This window comes from Toxotes jaculatrix, chromosome 16 (assembly GCF_017976425.1).
Source record: "Toxotes jaculatrix isolate fToxJac2 chromosome 16, fToxJac2.pri, whole genome shotgun sequence".
Lineage (NCBI taxonomy): Eukaryota > Metazoa > Chordata > Actinopteri > Toxotidae > Toxotes > Toxotes jaculatrix.
The window spans coordinates 10,351,913-10,372,112 of record NC_054409.1 but is presented as its reverse complement, the minus strand read 5'-3'; the positions used below and the strand labels follow the sequence as shown (position 1 = coordinate 10,372,112).

Genomic DNA, 20,200 nt, shown 5'->3' with positions numbered 1-20,200 from the left:
CTAAAGAGAGTCGGCCACATGTTACCACCACTGTGGGCGAGCTGACAAACTGGCAGAGAATGAAGTAAAGAGCAGTTCCTTAAGTACAGCAGATTGGAGGTGGAGGTTGATGATGTGATGACTGTCAGGTGTGTAGGTGAGCCGGCGGGAAGAATCTAGGTCACCACACTCAGGCTGGAACACACACACAGCACACACAATCAGGCCAAGAGTGCAAAATGGGGACAAATGAGGTACACAAGGGAGTCTACTTACAATGTGTATTTCTGTTTCTTTACATCCTGTTCTAATTCATCTCCAGTTTTTGTGATCTGTTGTACCTTTGAAACTTTCCATGAATGTGGACCTTGGAAACCACAATTGTGAACTGCACTTCCCATGTGTGCTTGCATGGAAAAGCACAGGTGTGTCCTATCTGATGTAATAACGATATTGGTCTAGTGAATGAAAGATCCCTTCTTTTTTTTTAAGTATGATATTTAAAGAAAAGAATTGAATTTCCAAAGTAACTAAAGAAATGACTACACAAGTCAACCAAGTTATTTGTTTTATTCACGATCACCTGTGAAGAAATTTGAACAATTCAGTCAAAACTTCTATCAGGCAACAAACAAATCTCATGTTGACCTTCATTATCGTGATAAAATGAAGGTCACAACAGCAAAATATGTGCCAGGACTGAAAAAAAAAAAGTATTTTATGTGCTGATACGCGCCGTCTGCTGGTCCATGCTCTGTCTCTAGTATGACACTTTAACCACTACACGATCTTCATTATACTGGTTCTGGAAAGTTGAAAACACTGCAACACTGACCCCTAGCTGTACGTCAAAAACAGTGATGAAGTGGTAGCTGGTGAGGTTTTTACCTTCATGAACGACTGAATATTAAAACAACAAACAGATTATCGACACAGAGCATAACTGTAATAAGACAGTGTTTAGAAATCTTTATGTAAACATCAGAGTGGCAATAGATAGTGAAATTAATGTTTTATCCTTTCTGAGAATGACACCCTGAGCATTGACAATTCACTTGCGGGGAAAAAAAAAATCAAAAGGTACAAAATGCAACTTCATGTCGCAGGCACTGTGGTAATCCGGTTTTCTCCAGATCAGCCAGTGGCAACTTTTAAAAACATTTAACTTAACAATCTCTTAAGAATAACAATATTGTAAAATTTTGATGTGCATGACACAGTGTTAATCTTATTGCTAGTTTAAAATGTGCTTTTTATTCTGACTGTACTTCTCAGACTGCTGTTACTTTCTGTTTATTTATCTACCAATATTAAATCATGCCTGAGATAGAAGATCCGTCACAGTGAATGACAGTTGAACTTATTGAGGTGGAAGAACCACCAGTGTAGTCCTTTAAGGCTGTCTGTGTTGAGATAAGAACATTCATCCATTAGAAAAAAAAGTCTTAAGTTAAAGTCAGACTCAGTTTTAAGTGTAAAACTTTGGCCTGGAAACAATCCAGGTAGTGAACAATACCCTGTGAATCCTCTCATGAGCATGAGCTGAGCTCCAAAATAAAAGCTTTTTATGTTGGTCCCACGCACTCTCTGCAGTGGTTCCTGCACAGCTCCTGTCTAAGGGCTCTGCGACTCCTCTGGCTCCTCTGTGATGGTGCGGTAGTGCTGTGGCTGATTCTGAGCCAGAGGAGAGTCTGTTTGGGTGAACAGGACCGGTCGACTCCTCACGGGTCTTTTCAGCAGGAACCTTCGAGATGTCACCAGGTCGCCGTAGCCCTGGGAGTGAGAGAAGGCGTAGCCCGACCGACGGGTGCTGACACGCCTGGTTGGTGGGCGGCGAGGTGCAGGAGCCGGCAACCCCTCCTTTCGCACCTTATACCTCACCTAAAGGGGAGACACAGGGGACAAGTCTCTCACGTAAACTTCTTAATATGAGTACATTTATTAAGTCAGAACACTTTTTTTTTTTTTATATTTTTATAATGATGTGAATTGATGGATTGCATAAAGGACATGATGGTTTTATATAGTCTCTGTCATGTCTCCACTCACCTTGTCGTTAATGGTGGGCCGAAGCTGAATGAGGATGAAGCGGAAAGCCACCACAGGCAGTATACAAAGGAGGGAAGTCAGGAATATGGTCAGCCAAACGTTAGGCTGGTTCAGAGAGTTTCTTGCGGTGCCTGGATGCCCAAAAACATCAGAGCAGTAGTTAGAATCAGATAGATGAGAAGTGGGCGCCAACAAGCTCACAGCTCACGAGCTGAAGCTACTCACCAATGAAGGGGAAAGCGGAGGTGAAGATGAGGAACATGCCGTTGCTGAACATGGTGAAAGTGACGGCGAAGTAGGCGGCCAGGCTGCCCCACACAAAAAACTGGTTCACTGCTGTCCAGTAATGGGTGTCCAGACACAGCTGAAAAGTATAAGTAAAAAGTTTGTTTAGATCCTGGTGCACATTTTCATCCATGGTGTCGTATTTCATCACATTGGTACAAACATCCTGCAACCATAGCTTATTGTGATGCTTCTGGTGACAGGGGTTGTATTCTTCACCTGTGTGTTCACCACAAAAAGCAGACACGTCTGCGCCAGTAAAGCGAAGGACTGATAGTCAGCAATGTCTTTGCCGTCATCACGGACCGTGTCACGCATGGCGGCCCATGGGACAAAGAAGAGGACGAGGGAGCTGTAGCAACTGTGCACCATACAGCGCACAAAGGCTTTCTTACTGAAGTAGAGGTTCTGCTGTCCTGGAGAGTAGAGCTGAGGATACTGGAAGCTCCAGCGGTCATTCACATCCTGCAGTAGCAGACGATTAGAGGGAGAGAGAAGAGATAATACAGAGGGATACAGATGCCAGGGTGTGAGCCAAATATAAATTATATGACATTAAACTCAAAAAATATTGAATGTAGAATTGAGTGTCTGAGTGCTTTCAGAATATTGACTATTTCAGTAACATACCTGGTCAAAGAGGCTCATGCCAAGGACGGGAAGAGCTGTGTAAACCAGGTTGTACAAGGTGATGAACCACTCATCATACACAGTCTATGAACAACAACAACAAATATCAGTATCAATACCTTTGTGACTTCACTTATTTCTTTCACATTGCATGTGACTGATTAAATTATATGACACACTGTGAGTAAAATACGTGTTCCTCACCTGTGCAGAGAAGCCACAGAAGAAGGCATACCAGAAATGCACGAAGGTGAAGGTGAAGTTTTTGTAAAAGAAATATCGGAGGAACTTGCACATGCGTAGGTAGGACCAGCGACCATGCACCAGGAGGAGGCGCTGAAGGTAACGGAACTGGGCAAAGGAGTAGTCACTGGAGAGGACTGCCTGCATGCCCTCCTGCCCACTGATACCCACACCGATATGAGCAGCTGAAGGACAGACAGGAAAATAAGAATTTGAATTTACACAACGAGTAATGCTAACTATTTTCCAGCTGGCTGGTTTTGCAGCAAATCCAGCTCGGCTCTCATTCACCTCCATCTGAGTGGAATGAGCTTACCCTTGATCATGCTAACATCATTGGCCCCGTCCCCAATGGCCAGAGTGACGGCCTGCTTGTATTTCTTGACCAGCTGAACCACCTGGGCCTTCTGTAGAGGGGTGACCCTGCAGCAAATCACCGTCTGACACATGCATGCTGTCCTCAGCAGCTCCAGCTGCAGGTTCTTCTCCAGAGCAAAGGCCTGAGGACGAAAGGACAGAGGGGATTACCATAGTGAGGTATGAATCAAGTCCCCTCAACAAAAGCCTATGTTTGTTTTAGCTGTACAATCCATCCCCCAACAATGCGGTGACTTTGCAGCTATTGATTTATTTTTGTGCCCGGTTAGGTAACTCAAATAAAAACTGGGACATCCACCGTGAATTTTTTCTGGATCGAGGACATTTAGAGACAAAAAAGGACACACAGCTTGGTAATGTGCCCAGAAAAAACAAAAAACAAAACATCCTTCTTACCAGACTGTGCCCATTTATAACTAGGCCATAATCTCCATCCACCTTCTCATCCAGCACAGTCTCTGTTGTCTTAAGCCAAAACAGGCCTGCACGGGCCTTTATCACCGATGGCTCCTCCGATGCCTCAGGACACATTTTCCTTCTTGCATTCCTGAAAAAAGTAGGACATGGAGGTGGTTGGGTGAGTTGATAAAAAGCTCTGAAATTTTGTATGAGCAGGGCTTAAGTATCACATGCCAGTGTTGAGTTTAATTATAAACTTTTATCAGCCGTTCCACCTCTTAATGCTAGTAAACATAATGTCTCCTTCACTGGCTCTGTAAAAGGCCTCCTCCTTTTGAAAGAGTGTCAGTAATGTGGAAAATCTTAATCCTTAATCCACTTTAATCCTAATAATTATTAAGGGAAACATGAGTGTGTTTCGTGAAAGGTCAATTCACTATTTGTTAAACCCCACCCTTAAAAAGCGACTGTCCAATAATAGCATCACAACTGTAACTTGGCAAAGCCGGCCTGTTGAGCTTTGGATTTCTCCATGTGGCAAACTGGTGCACATGGAGCTGTAATAAAAGCAATACTTGGTATCAAGAGTCGGGATGTAGCCATCGTGTGCATATTTGAAATACAAACACAGTTTTTTGTTTTAAAGCCAATCACCTGGAAACATTAAAAGGCAGGTACAGAGCAAAGCTTTCAGCCAACTTGCAGGATTTTAGCATTAACTTACACAAGCTTACAGCTGGTAAAACCTGCCAGCATCAGTTGTCAGTTTAGCCTACGTAATCCAAGGTCAGTAGGTAGAAGTGAAAATCCTGCTTTTGTTTACTTATGTATCAAATTTGTGTTGGATTGTGTTTCGTGTATTACTGGTCATTTTTACCCCACTTATTTGAAGTATGTTGAGTTTGGAAAATGATCTGTTAAATATGTCTGTGAATGTTCTCATTCATCCAGGTCATAGTTCTCTCTTTGAACTTGAATTTTCAAAGAGATCTGTTAAATAAAACTTCTCCAAATTTTCAACAGACACTGCATTTGTTACAGTCTTTTGTATCTGTCTGACTTACTGTAGCTCCTCTTTGACTCCTTCAGCCGTGTTAGCTGCCACAATGAAAATCTCCTTCATCTCCTCTCTCAGCATGTTGCAGGAATAGCCGATATTCTCAGCTGTCTCTGTTTCAAAATGTCAATATTTTCAGTCAAAGTGGTGCAATTCATCTGTCAAACATGCTAAATGTCCACTAACTCGGACCCTGAATTTACACAAGCAGTGTGTTTAGATGTGTCATGTGAACTTTTTGAAACTGGCCACCCTGAGTTCCTGACACACAGAGATTAACAATGAGAGAATATGAGAATATATTTCGCATTAAATCACTGTGTAAAATCACCCATATGTTACTACACTAACCTTGTTTATCTCCAGTTAACACCCAGATTTTGATGTCAGCTTTAGCCAGTTGCTCTATGGTTTGTGGCACACCGTCCTGCAGCTTGTCCTCCACAGCTGTCGCTCCCAACAGCTAAAAAACAACAGTGTGGTAATGTGACAAGGATTTTTTTTAAATTATTATTCTGTGATAATTATTCCAATACTGTATATTTAAAGCAAAATAAATCTGAGGCATCCCGACACATTGTTGCTAATGTTATACCTCTGTTTGCACAGTAGATCTTTCTGTTGAGGCATTATTTCTTCATTTCTTGGTGTTTCATCATTATTCTTTTCACGTATTATGCGGCAAGATAAAAAAAGTATATATAATTTTTTTCTTCAAATAAGTACACAGCCAAACTACCAACCAAGAAGTGAACCAGCCATAAACTATCTAGCAATGTGTCTAAGGACTAACCAGAAGGTCTTTCTCTATCTCTTCATAAAGCTCATCAAGTCTCTCCTCTCGTCCTTCCATGGCGGTGCTGGCGTCATGGTGGCGCTTTCTCCAGTCAGCCATGTAGACCTCATCCAAGTCCTTGTAGGCCAGAACCAGCGTGCGGAGGCCATCGCCTGCGTACTCCTGGAGAATTCAAAGCAGTTACGAAACACAAATCCTGACATCTTTTACACAGTTTTATATCAGAATACACACTAACAATGCAATCACATCACTCACGTTGAGGTGTCCAGTGGTGACTTCCATCAGTTTGCTACAGGTCGGGTGCAGTCTTTCATAGATGATGGTGTCTGCGCCTTTGCAGTAGAGAGTCAACTTGCCCTCAGGGCTGCAGACTGGAAATCATAGTGAAAGCCATTTAGCAGGGACAGAGGCATGGGGCCTCACATAAAAACTTGGTAATGTTGCTATGATTATTGCTATGATAGATTTCATCTTATGTCATTTCCACAAACATAGGAACCATCTACTTTCTCTCACCTATGACTGACATCCTCTTGCGGACATTATTGAAGTCAAGAACAGCCAGAAGTTCATAGATGACTTGTTTTCCCATCTCCACGACCGTGATGGTCTCTGGTGTGCGTGAGCGGAACACGAACCCAAAATTTCTTGCTGCCGTCACCAGAGCGCCTTCATCTGGAGACTGAGCCTGGTAGATGAGCTCCCCTGCCCGGAGACGAGGATGATAAGAGAGAGGGGGTGAATGGATGAGAGGAAAGGGAGACAGAGAAGTTAAAATAAGGACATTTGTGTGATGGGGTGCATTGCTGTCTGACATTTTCAAATCACACATTATGGCTTTAATACTTCTTGGAAGCACAGTTAGTAAGATAATAAATAAAGAATAAAAGTATTTGCATTATTCAGGACTGAGCACTGTTAGGAACCGTGCTACCCCCATTTGGTTAACACAAGAGATGTAATACGCTTGTTTAAAGCCTTTGCAGACACTTGCCATGCAGTAATAAAGGTGTCCATTAGAGGATGCTCACCCTCTTTCTTCTCCTCTGGCATGACAGTGTGGCAGAGAGCCAGCAAGCGGAAGAAGGCCTGAGCCTCCGGGTTTCCCTGCCTCACCAGCTCCACCAGACTGTGGTCGTGAAAGATGAACTTTGGATCAGCCAGATGGTTCCAGGTGAAGTCCACTCTCTCTGTCTTCTGCAATGAAAAAGAAGCAGAAGAAGTGTTGGAGCAGTTACACATAATTCAACAAAAGTCTGTGATCATGTATCAGTGTGCTTCTCTCACCTCTGTTATTTCCACTCTTTGTCCAGAAAAGTCAAACAGCTCCCCTGAACAACAGAGAAATATGCTCTGAAATCAGTCTTTTGCCCTATGCTGGTGTGTCCATTCAACACTGTAGTGTTTTTTTTTTTTATATATATATGAGCAGAGCAGCTCACCGTAACTTTTCCCATTGATTGAGCACTTGTTGAAAGTCATGATGTTCTGCGTCAGGGTTCCAGTCTTGTCGCTGAAGATGTATTTGATCTGTCCGAGCTCCTCGTTGAGGGTGGTGGTCCTCGCCTGGGCAGGGGTGTCATTCTTTGGGTAATACATCTTCCTGTCCCAGTCTATGTAGAAGCTGTTCCCCAGGCGGATGATCTCCACGCTGACATCCAAGCACGGGAGGGGTAAGAGACGTCGAAACGAGAGGCATGCAGGAACACACGAAGAAAAGAACAGATCTGATACTTGTCACGGTAACTTTAGCTTCTCTGTGATTCTGTCACCTTTCCGGGCTTGAACATACCTGACATAGAGAGAAATGGGCACCACGGTGTTGAGTACGATGACGTAGGACCAGAAGGAGAGGAAGGATGAGAGAGCAGCATCAGTCCCCGGCTCACGAGGGAGGAAAGCTGTGAACACCGAGCCCTCCCTCACCTCCCAGATTGCATTGCCGATGGCCAGAATGGAGCACATGGCCGCCAGGAAACCAAAGATCTGATAGATTAAAGACATGACACATCTCCATGATTCAATTCAAAAATATTCAATTGATAATATTGATCAGGTGAAAAATCGAACTGAACTTCAAAAGTGAATGCTTTTATGAAGGTAATGGGGCCGTAATCGATGACTGTTAGCGGCTTGTGCTGGATTAGGAATGAGTGAGGGGATGAGATTTATTTCTTGATCTTGTAAGTGGAAGAAATGCCTGGATGTCAAACTCACACACAAAACCAGAACATTCATCAGGTGATCGATGCTCGTCCGTTTGAATGTTGTCTTTCCACTGTTCTGCATCAGCTTGGTGTCGGGACCTGGAGATATTCAACAATCGTGCAGACAGAGGAAAGTCTTCAGTATCTGCTGTGACTGTTTTGAAGGGAAAATCTGCCTAAAATGGATTAATATCCAATGTTCAGTGAAGCTTTGTATTTGTTTAGCATTGTGAGTTACACATTTTGTCTCAACATCACATAATGTGATTTCCTAACAATGCACAGGGGCTTATAGGTTAAACGCTGGAGTTTACAATGCTTCTCTGAGCCTGAGGCATTGCCCCTTAATTAAAACATGCCTGTCTGTACCATATAGCTGCTTACACAGTTTCTCGTTTTGTTTCTTTAGTTTCATTTAATGATTTTCTTTACTCGGTTGAACAGGCTGATGGATTCTGGATTTAACTCATCAAAGCAAAGTCTTTGACTCTTGACTTTCATTCCCTTGTAACCAGAATAAATGGCTGTTTGGAGCCAAAAGTGACAATTTGTGGGTCATTCATTACACTATGCATAACACAGCTGCTATACTAACAGCTACTGTAGTGAGAGAGGTTACCTCCGAAGATCACCAGACCGAAGCACCACTCAGTGTTCCTCAGAGTACATCCTCTGAGCAGCACCTTGTCGTTGTCCAAGGCGTAGGTCTGTCCGTTCAGAGTCAGGGTCCCTTTGAATTTGTCCAGACGGTTGTTGGGAGGCTCACATCGCACTTCACCTGAGAGACAGGGGTGAGATGTCAGCGTCCCATTCAGAGAAACAGCTTTTATTTTTTTCTACTTTGGCAGAAACGGGCTTCCATATATTATCATCAGAAGAGCACAAACACAGAAAAGTTTATTTGGTTTCTCTTTTCATCTTTGAAAAGTTTAGCTGGGGTCATAGATGTAGATATATTATTGTTGGGAAGTTTTCCTTTTGCTTCAGATGTTCATGCCGTTGGTTTCTGTGTTGTGCTGCACATAAAAAGTCAATATCCTAATAGAAAATTTTCTTTACTCAGTAAAGAAGCCAGACTGCAATTCTAAAAATCAGGGGGTGTGTTTATCTTTCAGTCTCTCACCAGTGAAACCAGCCAGCGCGTCGATGCTGTCCCCCATTTCTCCAGTTACGGTCAGGGCCTGTTTCACCTTCAGATTGGTTTCACTGGGGGAGACCAAGAGCACACGAGAAGGATGTGACCGCAGGGAAATCCAAGACAGTGTGAGACATACAAATACTCTGCACACTCACCCGTCTAATTCCGCTGTTTCTACATACACCAGATTGAGAGGCTCACTGCTGGACAGCAACAGGAGATCTGCCTAAGAGATGAAAGCATCAAAGGCAGCTGAGAATACGGAAGATGTCACTTATGGGAACTTACTTACAATTAATATTGTAATATCTTGCATTTACATAAATAAATAATCTTCATCATAAAACCTCTGTACTCACTGTGACAAACTGATTATTCTCCAGTTTGATTATGTCTCCAACCTGAACGTTCATCCATTTTTCATTTCTCAGTCTGCCACAAAAATATAAACAAACCATAAAACCTCAACACTGCACAACAGTTCATATAAAACAGGACTTTTTACTGCCCAGAGCTGATGGACTTCTGAGCTATGTATTTGTGCTTTTATCACATATAATTTACAAATATTCTGAATATAATGTGATATTTGTATCTTAAATGACTCACTCTCCATCGATGAGGACGTCCACCCTGCGGTTGTTCACTTGGTTGTCACTTTTGTGTCTGTTCTACTCAGTTGACATAACAAGAAAGCAGTGTTTGTTTACATGCACGGGTTCACTTTCGCATTTTCTGTCTTAAAATTGAGTGTGATTCCACTTCAGTTATTTAACAAATCATTGTTTTTCTATTTTTTTTCCCTTCAAAAGATTGCTACAATTTCAAGGTCACAATTTCAATTTCTACAGTTTCAAGGTTTTACCAGGTCATCATTGGCATCCTTGACTCCTGTTATAGACAGCACCAGAATCAGGGGGACAGCCGTGGTAAACCAGGAAAGAGAGGAGATTTGTGGGACTAGCTGTCAAGACAACACAAACACACATTTGAACTGCTCCAGGATCTTGCACCTGTTGGATTCAGCAATGCACTGTTTAAACAGGAACTCTGGACAATTTGTCAATAACATTTGCAAAAAATATTTACACCAACATTAGTCAGCAAAAATAAGCCTTGATAAGTGGATCAACTTGCTAAGTTTGTGGGAAATTCAAAAAAAAAAAAAAAAAGGACATTGAATTTATGCACTTGTAAGCAGACATGTGCCTTTCAATCAACAAAAACTGTAAAGCCTGAGAACCCCAGTATGGTCCATGTTAACATGTACAGTGATATTAGAAAAGAGAAAAAATGTCTACCTGAAGGATGAAGAGGAAGAGGAAGTAAGCATTGGCGAGCCTCCTGAACTGCTCAAAGAGGTTAAGTGGCAGGAAGGTGAAAATGTTGTACTTGGAGGTCTTGATGGCGTTGTTCTGAAGAAGAGGAAAGTGACATGTGACTGTTACACTGCTTTGTATTCTAATATGAATCAACATGATTTGTGATATTTGATTGAATTCTTTTTTTTTCTTTAAGCACAGCACACAACAACACTCCACATTTTTAACTATATCTAGTTTAGGTTCTACACTTACGGCATAGTGGTAAGACAAGTTGAAAGGCCTGTCATTAGCTCGCAAGTGTCTCTCCTCCTCTGTGACAGAATAAAAAAATTCAGAACAAGAGATGCTGTTACTAAGGATTGATGCTATTAGTCCATTGTCTATTGTTTATCACAGACATGATGTAAGAACAAGAAAATCTCAGCTACAGTTACGCAGCACTTAGTGTAAAGTTTGTGTGCACAGGCGTCAGATCTCACCTTCCTTCTTCTCTTTGCCGCACAGCTGGCGAACGTATGACGCTACGGATCCCATCTTCAGCTCAGATTCTCCATGTTTCACACCTACAGAAAGCGCATGTAAATGACATGTTGTGACAGAGTAGAGTCGGTGAGGCCAAGGTTAGTTCAATGTAGTTAGGCCATTTACCGACACAGGAAGTGAAACTGTGGCAAATGAGAGGGGGAACCAAAAACGTCAATGTGCACATACAGTTATAATGTGCTTCCTGATATTTTGGTGATCAAAGAGACTACTGCGACAGCAGAGGACTTTCTATCAGGACACTTGAGATACAACTCTAGAGTATTTTTACTTACTTTTTCTTCTAATTTTACTAATTGTTTAATCGGGTCGTCACTCAAATTATCACAAACAAAACATTAAAGGTATATTTCTGTGCATTTTTATAAACATTTCAAGGTAACATGACTTTTGAGTTAGATAACGTGTCAGACATGCATGGGACTTTCTTCATGGTAACATCATTTAGAAAATCCTTTATCGGTGCTGCAGAGCTGTAAAAACATCTGCCCACTCCCTTCCCAACCCTTTGAACCAGCGTAAACTTTATGGCACAACCACAAAGATTAAGATGATATGATATGGGCCATGGACGTTTGACTTGATCACCATTTTAAGTTCACATTATAACACATGAAATGAAAACAGAACGAGGCAAGAATTCAAAGTTATTGTTCTACTGTCACACTCACACAACTATGAAATCGATCTGACTTATTGTGAACCAGACGTTATTGAGCGACTAAGCCTGAACTTTGATTAGTTATTGTTTCTCACATTTCAAAGAGTTCAGAACGTGAACCGCTTCGTGATCTTTGTCCACAAAAGTACCAAAGTCTAAAAACAAAAGAAAATCAGCCACATACCTCAAACAAAAATGTGATTTCTTGTGTCCTTCACCCACATAGGGCCTAGAAAGAGAGAGGGAAAATGCTGCGAGTTTCAATGTTCCTTTGGCTTCCGGCTCAGATGAAGCAAATCCAAGCCCTCGTCTGGGCTCCGTCTGGACATCCAGGCACCAATCTTGTCCCAGACAGAGGAAGGGTGGTTCGAATGGGGCCTCTGGCTGGATGAAAGACGCCCAGATTGGACGACAGGTGAAATGGTGCAGTGGTGAGAGAGGCACTTATAGTACAGGTTTCAGGTTCATGCAGGAAGAGCTGGGATCTCCCTGCGCCTAACAGCTCAGGGCTTGAACAAACAGTGCTGCGATCTTTGGACCTGCAGATCTCGGGCAGGAGTGGAGGGGCAGTAAAACAACAGTACAGGTGAATGGCTCCAGCCAATCAGGGCCAACGTAAAGGTTGTGATCTGGGCGGTCAGGTATGTAACACACCTTTTTGGTGGGTGCGCATGCTCAGACTGAGGACTTCACATTTTGCCTCTATCATAGGAGCAAAATAAAGTATTCATTTAATGTAATTTTTGAAGTATAAACATTTTTTTTGCAATAACGTGAGTTATGGCAGTGTTGTGACTGAATATTGTGACTTCATGACATGTTATTCAACATGCTTTCAGAAATGGAATTTAATACCTGGGCTCGAACACAAAGGAACGCTGTGTCGTCCAGGGGACCTCTACATGAGCGGCTTGCTAAATTAGTTATTGTGTTTATGTGTGTGTGCAGGTGTGTGTGCTCTCTGCCAGTTAACAGCCAGATATGAATGCAAAGTTTGCACAGATGTGAGAGGACACACACTAATATAATGTTTTCAAAGGAGTAAAACAGATATGTGGGAAGATCCAACAGGAAACACATGCAGGACAAATGTTAACAAAAGAATAACTTGCTTTGTAAAATGATGTTGATGTTTGTGAACTGTTGAAAAAGCTGTGAGAAAATCAGGTTTTATAGAAAAAACAAATTAGTTGTAGAAAAAAAAGTTAAGTGTCTAAATTAAATTGTGCACAAGCCATCATTGTGAAATAACAAGTGCTTTTTGTGAAAATTGAGTACAGATTCAAAGCAGAAAAATTCCCCCCACCACTTGTGATGCTCATGTTACACAAACACATTCACACACTAGTTAAGTTTACAACAAGAACATTTGGAATTATTTGATGTTATTAGAATTGTTTTTGTTGTGTTAAACACTGAAAGAAAAACTTCAATAAAGGCACATTTATAGATACCTCTCAAATACTTTATACAAAATTTATTAATTGGAATGTTTATGTGATGACAACATTTCAGAATAGTGACAATACAAAGAAAACACCACAAAAATGCAGTTACTTTGACTGATATACTGGACTCGTTAACTATTGCAGTGATTGAGTGATAGTGCAAGGGTTAACAAATTTACAAAATACAGAAATTAGAAAAAAAAAAGCGAACACTTGTAACTTGGCACAAAGGAACGTGTATATTACAGAATGGCTATGAAAGATTTGCCCACATAAACGAGTAACATAAATTATTCACAGGGTTTAGTGTACTGTAACAAAGAGGAGTCTGATTTTGTGGTTTCTACATAGTGTGACTGGTTTTAAAAATGTGCACACACTGAGCTTCTCACATCATAGCAATATCCATCCTTCACTGAGTGTAACATTTTAATATTTCTCCATCAGTTATGAACAAATTCACTGGCACACACCTCACTGCATATTATTTCTGTCCATAAAAATCTTACAATACAGCATCATTGACATCATCCCAAACTATTAAAGAGGAATAAGGGAAATATTTACAAAACATGACAAAAAGTATAACAGACCGCAAAGAAAACTAAGCCTACAATGTTTGCTATATAATCAAAGATAAAAAGTACAAAAATGATAAGGAGGATCACTTGGAAAACTTATTTGACATCATTGTGGGCAAAAAGAAAGTGGCCAATATACTCATTGCTGAGAGCCAAAGGAAATACATGGATTAAAAAAAAAGGTTCAAAACATATTCAGTTTGTTTTTTTTCTTTTCACCAAAGTAAGGCCACTCATAGGAAGAGTAGAAGAAAACAGAGCACGAAAATATATGTAAACCATAAATAACTCTAGACTCCTTATCAACTCAGCAGCTGAGGAGCTTGGGTCCAAATGTTGAGATATTGTTTTCTTTGTTTTGTTTTTTAGGAAGAAAAAGTTGTTACCTGAAGGTTTTTTTTCTATGAATGAAAAACTCCAAAAGATATCTCTTATGTTAGTCAAGGAAACAGCTTTGTTTCCACTTCTATAACAAACACTAGGTTGTCACTTTATTCTGATGGTGTTTAACTCATCTTGTAGAGAAATTGCTGTTTTACGTGTACAACGCTACAGGAGCAACTCATTCAGACAAATGTGCAAATTCTCACAACACACTGTTCTGGCAAACACGTCTGTTCCCAGCAGTAAACAACATTTTAAAATCACGAGCTTTGAAAAGCACATACATCAATAAATATGTATTAAAAAAAATAAATAAAATGGCTGCACTGTCATGGTTCCACTAGGCCACATGAGCCAAGAGTTGTTAATTGAGCTTATAAATAAATATGGGCAAAACAGGACTCGCCTTGAACATACACAGTGAATGCCCACACTGTTGGTTTTGATTTAAATCATACTGTTGTTAATTTCACTTCTAAAGTTTTATACTGATCATATCACTGTTGTTTCTCCCGGGTAAGAAAAAAAAAAACAGGAATGGAAACTTAACATGACAAGGCACAAATTTAATTGATCAATCCTTTAAAATAAGGGACAAAATCATGGGTTATTACTTCTAGTACCTTCTCTTGGAACATTAGCTGTACATGATTAGGACTGGGGCTGTCTCCTAGCTACCAGTCATCCATTCACTGAGCTCAAGACCTTTCATGAGATAAACGATACAGTATTTTCACATTTACTCAGACCATCACAGTGGAGCTACAGAACAGGGCATTCAAAAGACTTCTTTACTTCACACATTCACAGTTTGCAGAGTGTAAGGCATCGAAAAACACATGGCCACAGTTTGAAGGGGGTTTAGGTGGGGTTATTGCACTTGCACAACAACACTTGGAAGGTGTAGGAACTTGGTTGGCCCTCCAGCGGGGCCTGGCATCCTCTGTTCCTTTGAGGCTATGGCGTGCACACTGTCCCACTCCAGCTGATGAGGAGAGGGGGTAAAAAAAAAACAGACAGGTTAAATGACTGAGTGAGTGGTCACTGCCAGGAATGGAAACTTGGTGAAACAGCTGGTGAGTGTGAAGGTTGAGTGAGCCGGTGTCTACGTGGTTGCGTGCTCTACAGTAGCTCTGTCAATAACGTGAGTGTTTGAGGAACACGGAAAGTGAGTGTTTGTCCAAAAAACCCAGAGTGTGAACGTGACAGTGAGTCAGTGAGCTTGGCAAAGCACCACCAAACAGTCAACAGCAGCTAAGACACATCGAAGGTCTAAGAAAGAGTCCACATGGCAAGCTACGGAAAAGAATTCCCTGCTTTTTAGACAAGACTAAAATTAGGAGACCTTCCTTCCTTTCTGTCTTTCTCTCTCCGTCTCCAGCTCTCCTTATCTGCCCTCCTCGGCGGATCGCGTTTCTGATTTCAACCTCACAAACTCCTTGGCAACGTCGTCGTTGGAGCGCTGGGAGAGGATTCGCATGGCGGTGAGGCCGGTGTCGTCCATGTGGATGCGCTGTCCCAGCGGGCACCAGCAGGCGCAGTTGCCCTTCTCCATGATGTCTCTTAATTGTATCACAGCCAAACCCACCACTCGGTCGGCACGGCCAAAGCAGTAGTCTTTGACGCAGACTTGCAGCTCGTAGCACTCGAAGCCATCCTGGTTACCCAGAACACTGTGCAGAGAGAACACAGAGGTTTGTACTTTCAGTCATTCGACAACAAAGCAGCATGTTAACTTTAAGTACATCCTCTGAAAGAAACAGCAGCAACAACAAAAGAGCAGCCCAACTACAACTTAATGTAGATGCTCTAGATTTACTTTAAGTATGAAACCCAAACTCTGAGCCTCCAGAAAAACATCACAGATTAACCAGGTTGGCGAACATTAACATTAGTGATGGGACATTAAATCGCCCTGAGTACTGAAGGTCAGATTCTTCAAATATCTGCCTCTTACTTACTGATGTTCCAGTTACCAAGCTGCCTACTGTCGCTGTAAATGTGGAAAATGTGCTATACAGGTAAATAGATATGATATGCAGTTACACAGCTAATGATGCTGTTGCATAACAAAAAAAAGGAAACAAAAACATAATAAATAAAATAATACTAAAGCAGGTACAACTGTTACAGTACTTACAAGTGGAAGGTCTCATTGAACTTGGGCGACCAGCTGTTGTTCTTAGATTTGGTCTGGAATTTGCGTTTCTTGTCGCTCAGGTGAGGTCCGATCATGGTGATCTCCACGAAGGGCCGGAACATGCCGGACGTCTGCCATTTTAAATCACTGGCTCCCATGACTGTAGTAACACGTGCAAACACATAGGAGAAGGATGATGCCATCAGATCAGTGAGCGTTCTTTAAAATGCCTAATAAATAGAGATCCTTTTATGAAAGCTCAAACTGACCTTTCACAGTAACTTTCCGCTCCCCGTTCCCAGGATGAGTGTACAGCTCAATCTGGACAGACACCTCGCCTATCGGCTTGTCCACGCCCGAGCCTAGTTTAACGCACACCCACATACGTACAACAGTGAGCTTTCACTTGGCCCCATGAAGGCGAAAAAAGAAACTTTGATTCACAATGCAGATTCACAGTCAGTATGGGAAGGGGGTGCAGGTGGAGAGGCTGGGTTAGGGTTGACCTACCCACCTTTAGAGGCACAGAGTGACAAAATGTACAAAGGGAGAGCGAGCGGGGAAGAAGAGGAAGGCTGGTGGATGATTTCAATGAAACCTACCCCTGCTGGGCTGTATTTTTTCATTGGGGGTTAACCTAATACCCTTTCCATTGTGCACTGGCACAGAGGCAGCACGGGAGATAAGAGAAGACAGCAATAACATGTCAACAAATTCCAGCATCAAGAACATGTTAAAAACACAAAACACAGGTGCAGACCTAAAAGAGAGAATCTTCAGGGAAAGGCCTTGTTCTACAAACACACACTGGTCAGCTGGCACCCTCTGCTGGTCTATTATGGGAAAGTTGTTTTACCCTTCAGATGTATCATTAGGCAGTGGTCTAAACTACCTTGTGCATGCTGGGTGGTGACAAAGGTCTTGATGAGTGTGTCTGTTGTTTGAGTGTATAGGGACAGAGCGTGGCGGAGGGAGGACAGCTCAGGACTCTTCTCCAGGAATGCTTTCTTCAGCCCATTGCCTCCTGCGTGGAAGTATTGCTGCAAGGGAGACAGAGGATGAGACCATGCAAACATCTGGAGGAACAACTGGAGGTTTACTACACTTTGGGCAAAAGTATTAGGGATTATTTTTAAAAAAAGCTGGTCTGATTTACATCCACTTAATCCTCTACACACATTCTCCTGACCAGTTAAAATCAGGCTTCGACATAAGCTTTCAGGGTACCTGATTAATGGATGAATAGTTGATGAAGCTAATTCGACCCGTCTACCCTGCATCCCAATGAAACCAAAGCCCGCCGTATAAACTGACCTTGATAGTGTCCAGTGCCACGTCCATGACAGCACACTGCCTGGGAGACAGGCTTTTAGCCTCCCCTGCCATGTGATCCTGCACATCCCAATAATGAGAAAAGAGATGAGTTAGTGCCATAAAAAGAGATTCATTTACTCTCAACGAGTAATTTTATGGTCAGTTCTACAGAGTCTGGTAACACTGAGCTCCATTTAATGTGGATTGAAATATATGAACGTATTATGATACCTTGAGTTTGGAGAGCTGACCGAGTTCTTTTGCAGCTGAGAGGATCTGTGCTCCCTGAAAGAGGAAAAAAAAAAAAACAGAAGTGAGTTGATCATTTCAGTTGTATTTCTGCACCTAAAAGTCAAATTAATCTGCAACATCAACAAATGCTGAAGCAAAGAAAGAAACAATTACTGGACTTACAAAGGTGTCGTTGCCCTGCGGCAGGACAATAGTCTTCTCCAGGCTGCTCATTACGATCCTCCAAAGCTCCTTGAGCACACGCTTCAGTACAGTCTTCTCACATACAGTGGCAAACAGTGTCAGCCTGCAAAAACATGCAAACACACGCAAATACATATACACACAGGTTAATGAGATTCATGGACCACAGAAAGAGATGAGGTGTGTTGACCTCTAAGTGGTGCTGGTATTGTTGAAAATTCCAATTTAAGATTTTTACCATTCAGTTTTAGTGTGACCTTAAGAAGGTGTATACATTCAGATTATAGTAGGACAAAAAAATGAGTACACTGTAGAAAAAGAAAAAAACAAACTGGACAGAAAAGAGTCTCAAATCTTAATTAATCCACTCACTTTCCATCCAGGAAATCCATGAGTGGCCTTAGCATGTTATCAGAGTCGCCCTCCACCTGGTTCTTGTTGTTGGCGTTGAGTGGCCCTTTGATCTGGTACAGCAGAGACGCCATCTGTCGCATGCAGTCGTTGATACGGCTCTGGAAACTGATGAGAAGGAGGATGCTCAATCAACACAAATGCATGTGAGGTTACTGAATTAACTGTACGTATATGCGAGAACGGTATATGTACCTGTTTCCAAATGTACTGCTGAGCTCATCCAGCACGCTGTTCAGCTTCACCTGCAGGTCGTTCAGTAAGTCGCTGGCCTCAGTGTCCATCTGAAGAAAGACAGGCAGACAGAAGTCCAGGAGGTGTTAGTTTAAAACTGACTGAGGGCCTGTCCCTGTACATGTGTAATGACAATAAAGTTGAATCTAAAAATCGAATCTTTATTTTATATACTGCGGCAGAGTCAAAAAGGAAGTCTGAAATATGTTGACAGAAAAAAAAGTCACAAAAACTTTCACACAAACTTCCCATAGCTTTCACAAACTTTTAAAAGACAGAGAAGGGAGAAAGAAAATGTGTGCCAGATTCCTCCCAAACATGGAGGACCAGAAACTCTTTCAATGCAGTTAATAAAAGGGAAGAAGAAAAATAAGAGTAGAAAAAAAAATGATTAAAATTTAACATATACGTCTGCTAAAACCCACCTTTTTCTCAGCAGTCTCCAACTTTTGATGGGAGCACGTTGAAAAAATAAAAAGTTTAATATTGCAAGAGAAGTGTGTCTTACAAGTAGTGAGTCTCACAATCACAGGGTGAGGGAACAAGTAGGAAAGATCTATGAATGCACCTAACCCAGGTACACTGTGGCATCTTCTAAATAAACACTGCCCGGAGGGGAGCTAAGCCACATGGATGAAGCCATGGTGTGGCTCATTAAGTCAATGATCCGAAGGTCTTTTGATTCATGGCCTGTCAGGGTTACATGGTGCCATTAGTGGGGGAAGGGGACTGATAAGTTTCTGCAAAACAGCACAGAGGGAAGGCTTCAGGGGAGAAAAGGGCAGCTAGAAATTATTATGTTGTGTTTGTAATGTGCTGTATGTGGTTCGGTTTTTTTGTTTTTGCCTCAGAGTTTTGTGTGTGTGGATATATTGATATGCGTGAGTCTGTTCACCTACACTCACCTTCTTTTCTTCAAATACATTTTCAGTCTATGGCAGCACAGAAAGGTGAAGGACAACCTCGGTTAACTGTCATTTCCCATTTGGAATTTGATTTTCATTTATATTGAGTGGGAAACTACAGAAGATCAATCGCCATTATACAAAGTGCTGTGGCAGCACATACATACACTGGTATGCATGTAACCTACCTGTTCTACTGGTGCATCCATCTTTGAGTGGTGGGAATGTATTGAGATGTTTAAAAGAGAAATAAAAAAGGACAAACCATCAAAAAAAAACACAGTTTAAAGAAAAGGTTCAACAGAAAACTGTTGTTTAAGGGGAATGAGTGGCCACCTTTGAGGAGAGACCAGGGAAAATGTCACTGAAAGAAAGTGAAAACTCGAGGTATAAAAATCACCACGAATGACGATAAAGACTAGACAATAAACTCCACCATGGTAACCACAGGGGCGTCCTGTTTCAGTGGGAATGAGTCTCACTGTGGTGTTGCTGGGAGTGGGACGAACAGGGAAAGGGTGAAGAAGAATGACTTGGAGTCCAAGCACGATGTTATAGGTTAAAACCACTTCAGACTGCAACAAACCTCAGCCTCAATTTTCTCCCCTTCCTCCCCTACTTCTTCCTCCTCCTCCTCCTCCTCACTCTCCTCAAA

The 20,200-nt window shown here is 41.8% G+C and overlaps 2 protein-coding genes across 5 annotated transcripts in view; both read right to left on the bottom strand.

Moving 5' to 3' along the window:
* Window positions 1–544: 544 nt before the first annotated feature.
* On the bottom strand, window positions 545–12,194 carry LOC121196027 (phospholipid-transporting ATPase ID-like). Its single transcript, XM_041059795.1, has 28 exons — window positions 11,878–12,194; window positions 10,969–11,052; window positions 10,742–10,800; window positions 10,466–10,579; window positions 10,030–10,128; window positions 9,774–9,835; window positions 9,524–9,596; window positions 9,320–9,390; window positions 9,150–9,232; window positions 8,646–8,804; window positions 8,037–8,125; window positions 7,612–7,805; window positions 7,262–7,470; window positions 7,107–7,150; window positions 6,851–7,016; window positions 6,336–6,524; window positions 6,075–6,190; window positions 5,814–5,978; window positions 5,372–5,483; window positions 5,028–5,133; window positions 3,961–4,111; window positions 3,503–3,686; window positions 3,148–3,371; window positions 2,944–3,027; window positions 2,533–2,778; window positions 2,254–2,392; window positions 2,029–2,159; window positions 545–1,860 (listed from the first exon to the last, which is right to left on the bottom strand). Exons 2-28 carry the CDS (start codon window positions 11,021–11,023, stop codon window positions 1,594–1,596), a joined length of 3,591 nt encoding a protein of 1,196 aa, XP_040915729.1. The 5' UTR covers window positions 11,024–11,052; window positions 11,878–12,194; the 3' UTR covers window positions 545–1,593.
* Window positions 12,195–13,152: 958 nt separating this feature from the next.
* Window positions 13,153–20,200, bottom strand: part of LOC121195432 (protein unc-13 homolog B-like) — a 61,584-nt gene continuing 54,536 nt past the window's right edge. For 2 of the 4 annotated variants that reach the window (XM_041058892.1, XM_041058894.1), the window contains 9 exons: window positions 18,602–18,690; window positions 18,368–18,514; window positions 17,975–18,098; window positions 17,792–17,845; window positions 17,561–17,638; window positions 17,139–17,286; window positions 16,516–16,608; window positions 16,247–16,406; window positions 13,153–15,779 (listed from right to left, as the gene is read on the bottom strand). In XM_041058892.1, the coding sequence (XP_040914826.1) occupies window positions 15,494–15,779; window positions 16,247–16,406; window positions 16,516–16,608; window positions 17,139–17,286; window positions 17,561–17,638; window positions 17,792–17,845; window positions 17,975–18,098; window positions 18,368–18,514; window positions 18,602–18,690 (1,179 nt within the window). In that variant the 3' untranslated portion in view covers window positions 13,153–15,493. Of the gene's footprint in view, window positions 15,780–16,246; window positions 16,407–16,515; window positions 16,609–16,660; window positions 17,287–17,560; window positions 17,639–17,791; window positions 17,846–17,974; window positions 18,099–18,367; window positions 18,515–18,601; window positions 18,691–20,200 lie in introns of those variants that run through there. The other 2 variants (XM_041058895.1, XM_041058896.1) reach the window with 2 other exon arrangements.

Coding starts and splice junctions, on each gene's coding strand:
- LOC121196027 (XM_041059795.1), bottom strand. CDS start 11,023: ATGGGATCCGTAGCGTCATACGTTCGCCAGCTGTGCGGCAAAGAGAAG. Junction 7,151..7,261: donor AATCAATGGGAAAAGTTACG/GTGAGCTGCTCT, acceptor TCTGTTGTTCAG/GGGAGCTGTTTGACTTTTCT. Junction 5,979..6,074: donor TCACCACTGGACACCTCAAC/GTGAGTGATGTG, acceptor TGAATTCTCCAG/GAGTACGCAGGCGATGGCCT.